Raw genomic sequence first — 6,582 nt, forward strand, 5'->3', positions numbered from 1 at the left:
CATAACCCATTGGCTGCATTTTGACACCTGAAAGTATAACTTCCGGAACTACTGTATGTTTTTGTCTGTAACCTACTGATGTTTACTTAGTCTGTGCAGGGTTGCCAGTTTTTCGTAACAAAACCTGCCCAATTGAATTTGGCGGGGTAAAATACACATTTTTTGCCGGGGTTTGTCTTCTAAAATTCACATTTCAGGGTATAAATATCACAATTTTAAGGTAGCTTAAACCCGCAGACATGAAAATCAACCGACAACAACAGTGCTAAAGTAGCCCAATTACGTGTGAAAACCGTGGACTTGGCAACACTGCATCTGTTTGTATTAGTGCTTTGTCAGATTAGTCCGTTTCAAAGGTCATCAGACCAAAGGTGGAATAATTATGTATCTCCTGAAAACAGGTAGAAACACACATGCAAATGTGGAAAAAACAAACAAACCAAAATCAAATCTAAAAAAAAACAAAAAAAAAAAAACAAACAAAAAACAAACAAACAAACAAAAAACACATTTAAAGGTTAAAAAAACACGTTAATGTGAGTTGCTTGTGTACAACTCTCAAACCATGATTCTTCTCTAAACACTTTTTGACCAGCTGAATCACATCATTACTCTCAGCATGTCAACACAGCATATGTTGTGGCTGAACTGCACCTACTACATTACTTTCATTGACCATTAGGCTTTTCAGTATTAGAAACATCACAGCTAAGATCATGATTACGCAGGTATTAATAAGCCTTTCAGTCACGGAGAAGGACAGCATAGAAGTCTAGCAATATTTCTCAGATGATAAAAAGAAGTCTTAACAATGTACTGCACATGGTAGTCAAAAGACAAACTGCAATCAAATATAACTCCTAAATTTTTTTATTTAGTTTGTGACTCCAAAACGGAGCCATCAATGTTTAAAATTAATGAGCCAGCTTTACAAAGCTGATGGGAGGAGCCAATAAGCAAGATCTCAGTCTTATCATTATTAAGACTCAAGAAGTTTTCGGAAATCCATGATTTTAATCTCAGAAATACAATGCGTTATAAAAGGAACGTCCAAATTTTGACCAGGCCTAGAATGAATATAAATCTGAGTGTTATCTGCATAAAAATGGTAATTAAGCACACTATTTCCGGAAGCCAGATTGAAGGGGTTCAAAAAGATTATTATCATCACTTTACTATGAGATGATTGTGCAGCTGCAAAGCCACAATACGATCTAAACTTTTTGCAAGGAATGGAAGGTTTGATATAGAGCGATAATTATTATCCAAATCAGCATTATGTTTCTTTGGAACAGGTGTTACAGTAGCAGTTTTCAATGCTGCTGATACAACGCCAGTACGTTTTTTTTTTTTTTTTATTCATTTTTGTGTGCAGTTGTATATATTCTTTACTGTGGATGAACTTTCCGGCACTGTAAATAAATTTCTCCTCAAGAAAGTGGTTTGCGAGCGAGCCATCATTTTTACATCCTTCCAAACTCACACTTTTCCCCCGAGGGCGAGCTGGTGAGCTCGTCTTCATCACAGTATCAGATTAATTTATTTGCTCAAGAACTATACTAATTTTGAAATGTATGATGTGTATTACGGCAGAAGTGTTTGTTTACAAATATTTCAACACAAAACAACATCACGTAGCTGGTGTGGTGAGTGCGTTTCATATAAATGAATCAGTATTTCAATGTACCTGTTTGAGATCCTGCCATTCTTATGTGAAGTTTGTTATTTAGATTTCTTCATCTTCATCGATCTCCTTTTTCTTGCTGAATGGTTAAAGAAACTGAAAGTACATGCAAAAATCTGAACAGCGTGATCATGTGACTGTACTATTCAAATGAAGTCATTTTCCTCCTTTGTTTAAGTATGACAAGACATGCACACACACGCAAGTCCTGTTATTTCAGTTTTAGCAGATGTGAACTGATTCCTTGCATGCTCATTAGTATTTTTGACGACTAAACTGCATATCAATCATCAAGTGGGATAAATGCTGTTTTATTCTCATCTGATAGCCACCTAAACAAACACCACAGACAAAACAACAGCACTGGCTGGCAAATAAAACATACTATCAACATGTTTTGGGTACAAGTAAATAGTGACAAATTGGCAGTGAAATAATGATTATTGGTAATATTCAGTGTAATTGTTGATGGTAATGTGATTAAAGAGGTTATGTAAACATCTTAAATTAGATGATTTCTTACAGTGATTATAGAACTAGATCTGCAAGTGAACTCCATATTTTCACCTAATGTTTTGGTGTAAACTAAGAAATATATGTTTTGTCTGTGAGATGAAATATGTATGTATGTTTTCGTGTGTGTGTGGGGGGGGTTCTTGTGTGCGTGGGCGCTTGCATAAGTGCATGCTGTAGCTCTGTATGTGTGTGGACATTATTATGAGATGATACTGTCTGTCGCTCAGATGCTGATTTACTCCCACAAGTGAGAACAAAGAGAGTGTTTCTGCAAAACACAGATGAGAGTCCAACAACATCAGCTCGACACACACACTGCTCCTTGGACACTGTAAGTACTGAAGAAACTTCATATTGCAAAATCAATTCTTTGAATTATACCTCTGAAGTGTAATTAATTTGCTGTCAGTTTTAATAAGTTCAAGCTTAGTGAGTTCAATCAGAATTTTTTTTAAAGATGAAACACTTTTGTAACACTTTTTTAATTGTTAACATTACTTAGTAAAAACTTTTGTTATCTTAGTTAACTAACAAATCTTTAAGTGTTGCTGAGATCAGTAGTAATTTCTCTACTAATTTCTTACTTAACTGTCATTGTGAAATTCATAACTTTTTAATTCTATATTTCTGTTTGTTAGTGGTTAGGTTTGTAATTAATAGAAATGATGCATAATTGTAATTCTATTTAGAATAAGATTCTATTTTATTAAATTAGAATATTTCCAACAGTAGTGATGTCAGATTATTTTATTGTTATTATTTTATATAGTATGCAGTATAGTATAAGTAAAAGTAAAGTAAAAAAAAAAAAAAAAAAACTGTTTATTATTCTTTCTTTATTTTTTTCTTTATTTATTTTGTGTTGTTGTTGTTTTTATATATGAAAGATTCAGATGCAAAAACCTCAAGTGTCATCTGAAATTTTCATGTAAAATCTGTATCAGGCTCCCATGTTTAGGTTGAGTAATTTTACTCTAATGATGATCTATAGGTCATTTTCTATGCAATTAAAGTGACTGAATATAAATATAGGAGCCTGATAAAAATGCTCATTTTAAAATACAATTTCAGATGGCACGTAGAGGTTTTTGCATCTGAACTTTTCATATGTGCATTATATAAATTATAAAAGTATAATAATAATAATAATAATAATAATAATAATAATAATAATAAATATGCCATATGTATGTTTCTGAAATAGCACTGCAGACAGAATCATTGTCATTTATTTATTTATTTATATTTTATTTTATTTTATATTATTTTATTATTTTATTTTAAGGGAGTATCATAAAACTCTATTCCAAACTGTGGACGAAAAAAAAAAAAAAAATCTTGTGATCAAAACTGCATTGTCTTTTCCAGAGTGACTAAATCGTCCAGTCATGGCAAACACGGGTCTTCAGGTGATGGGTCTGGTCTTAGGCGTCGCAGGCTGGGCGTTCGGGATCCTGGTCTGCGCCGCCCCCTGGTGGCGCGTGTCAGCATTCGTAGGGGACGAGCTGGTGGTGTCTCAGGTGCTGTGGGAGGGGCTGTGGATGACGTGTCTGTCGCAGTGGGGCCGCCTGCAGTGTAAAGTCTACGACTCCGGCCTCGCCCTCTCAAGCTCCGCCCAGATGTGCCGCGCCCTGTGCGTGCTGTCGCTGCTCCTGTGTTTGTTGGCACTTTTGCTCAGCATAATCGGGCTCAAGTGCACACGCTGCCTTGGGGACGCGCATGAGACCAAAGCACGGCTGGTGCAGGTCGGCGCGGCGCTGTTCGTCGCGGCTGCGTTTTTCTTCCTTTTGCCGGTGTGTTGGACCGCGTATGTTATAATACGCGATTTCTACGATCCGAATGTCGCCGCGCCGCTCAAACGTGAACTCGGACCGGCGCTCTACCTGGGATGGGCCGTGACCGTGCTGATGCTAGCAGGCGGGGCTTTGTTGTATTTAGGCTCCGCCTCCCCTGGAGTTCCAGCTTTGCCTGTTTTTGGAAGAGGACCCAAAGGAAACCCTCCGTCCACAGCAGAGAGCAAACCGGAAAAGGTCTTCGTGTAAAACAGGCCCAGTGGTCACCTAGAAGGTTCAATCTGCAGAAATGCAGGAATACTATCATATACTCACTATCATGACATTCAAAAACTGTATGCATGTTTTCTCTCTCTCTGTGAAACAAAACTGAATTTTTGCATGAACTTTATGTAAACCAGCTCTTTTGATTTGATTTGATTTGATTTGAATTGGCTCTTTATTATCCATTCTTGTGGAAATTAGGCGTTGGTCTTCCACAGGTGGTACATCATATGCATACAGCTTATTCACAACACACAAAAACACAATAAACTTATAATAAAGTGAAAAAAAATCCAAATAGCAATCACATGACTTGTGTGCGCTAAAAAAGGGGGTTCGAATTGGCATGAAGGTAAATTTTTGTACAATCTGCCCTTGAAAGGCTGAATCTGGATACATTTCCAAACCATTAAGCCTTTAGCAACTTGTTGATTTCTGATGGATTAGTAAATTCTGATTTTAAATATTTATGTCTTCTTTCAATTAATGATTATATCTCATGCAATTTATTTATTGATGTCTCATTGTGTATTATTTGTCTAATAAACCTAATAGAATAATGTAAGTTGGCTGCATGTTGACTTACCATGCATTGCACGCGTGTGTTAACGCGTTGGCGGGAATCACACAGCACAATAGCAGAATACAGGACAGAGACAATAAACAGAGTGTCCACTGTTGCTCTGATGATGTCATCATGCTGGAGGACGTGTGGAATATGAGCTCGTGTTCCACAGAACTCCTTCAGAAGCCCTGCATGGAAACATCCACCATTAGACGAGGATGAATTAATCAACATCAATACTTTAGAGACATTACACTCTTACATATAAAGGTTCCAAAAGGGTGTTTTTGCAGTGATGCCACAGAAGAACCATTTATTTTTGGTTCCCCAAAGAACCTTTCAGTGAACAGTTCCTAAAAGAAATATTTTGAAGAACATTTTTCGACTATAAAGAACCTTTTCTGCATTTGAAAGTTTCCCTGGATGTTCAAGGTTCTTCATAGAAGCATTAATGCCAATAAAAAACCTTTATTTTAAGAGTGTAGCGACTCCCGCAGAAAGAGTGGCTTGTTTGTTGATTTTAAATTGGGCTCATTTGTTACCCCTAGTGGTTGAAAGGGGGAAAATTATAAAGATGTGACTACAGATGAATGATTCAGCCAGTAGCTGTATTACTGCAGCTGTCCACAAGACGGCAGTCAAACCCAGATCTCACACTCTAAAAAATAAGGGCACTTTATTGCCATCTGTGGTTCCTTGAAGGACCTTTAACATTTGTGGAGTTTGTGGAGTCCACCTAATTTTTCCCATAAGAGCACGGAAATTTGTAAATTGTATGGGTCTGGATTCCAGTCTCATCTGTATCCAGATATTTTTAGTTGTACAAAACAGCTTGTTTATGCTGCTTGATATTGCAAATTGTGTCTTAACATATTATTTTCATTTATTATCTTAATTGCCAAACTGGAAAGTATTTTTTCATGGATTACATATTATTTACACAATAGTAATAAATCTTTTTTATTATTATTATTATTATTATTATTATTATTATTTATTTATTTATTTATTTATTTTTTTACAAAAATCATTTCATAGTTTTAAGAAGTGTTTTAGAATTGCATTAACTACTGATGAACACATTGATTCTTTGGAAGGCTTTTGCCTTTCAAACATATTAAAATGCACACATTCACAAACGTTTTTGTCATCTGATCCTCTTTCACCTAATATATTTACTTAAAGTAGCCCTGAGATTTTACAATACATATTTTAATCATTAAGTATCACGTTTGCCTGTTCATTGGTTCTATTACATTGGTTATAGTCATATGACATGCAGGTAAACAAATAAAAATATAGAATTTTTTTTTTTTTTTTTTTTTTTTTTGGTTTTAAAATGATTTATTATTATTATTATTATTATTATTATTATTATTATTATTATTATTATTATTTTATTTTTTATATATTTTTTAATATTATTATTTTATGATTTAATTGATGACTAGCTTTTCATTTAAACTCATAACTCCCTGCAGCTCATTCACAAACACCAGTTTGGGAAACCTTGACATAATGTTTAATGCACTTCATGTTGTTAATAACAACAAATATATATATATATTTCCTTAATTTTTGTATTTATAAGTTAACATGGTACGTATCCTATTCAAATCAATGTGATAAACGAGTTAGGTCAAAGTAACCTAAGTAAAAGTTGTCTGATTATATTACCTAAAGTGTGTAATGTATGGACTATGTTACTAACTACAAATTTTGTCATATAATTCAGAATCAGTAACAGATTACAATTTGTA

General features: G+C 34.7%; 1 protein-coding gene across 1 annotated transcript; it reads left to right on the forward strand.

Moving 5' to 3' along the window:
• Positions 1-2,414: 2,414 nt before the first annotated feature.
• Positions 2,415-5,791, forward strand: LOC127168031 (claudin-9). The gene is made up of 2 exons (XM_051114566.1): positions 2,415-2,531; positions 3,569-5,791. The coding sequence occupies exon 2, from the start codon at positions 3,589-3,591 to the stop codon at positions 4,240-4,242; it is 654 nt and encodes a 217-aa protein (XP_050970523.1). The 5' UTR covers positions 2,415-2,531; positions 3,569-3,588; the 3' UTR covers positions 4,243-5,791.
• Positions 5,792-6,582: the final 791 nt, after the last annotated feature.

The sequence above is a fragment of the Labeo rohita genome, chromosome 1, assembly GCF_022985175.1.
Source record: "Labeo rohita strain BAU-BD-2019 chromosome 1, IGBB_LRoh.1.0, whole genome shotgun sequence".
NCBI lineage: Eukaryota > Metazoa > Chordata > Actinopteri > Cypriniformes > Cyprinidae > Labeo > Labeo rohita.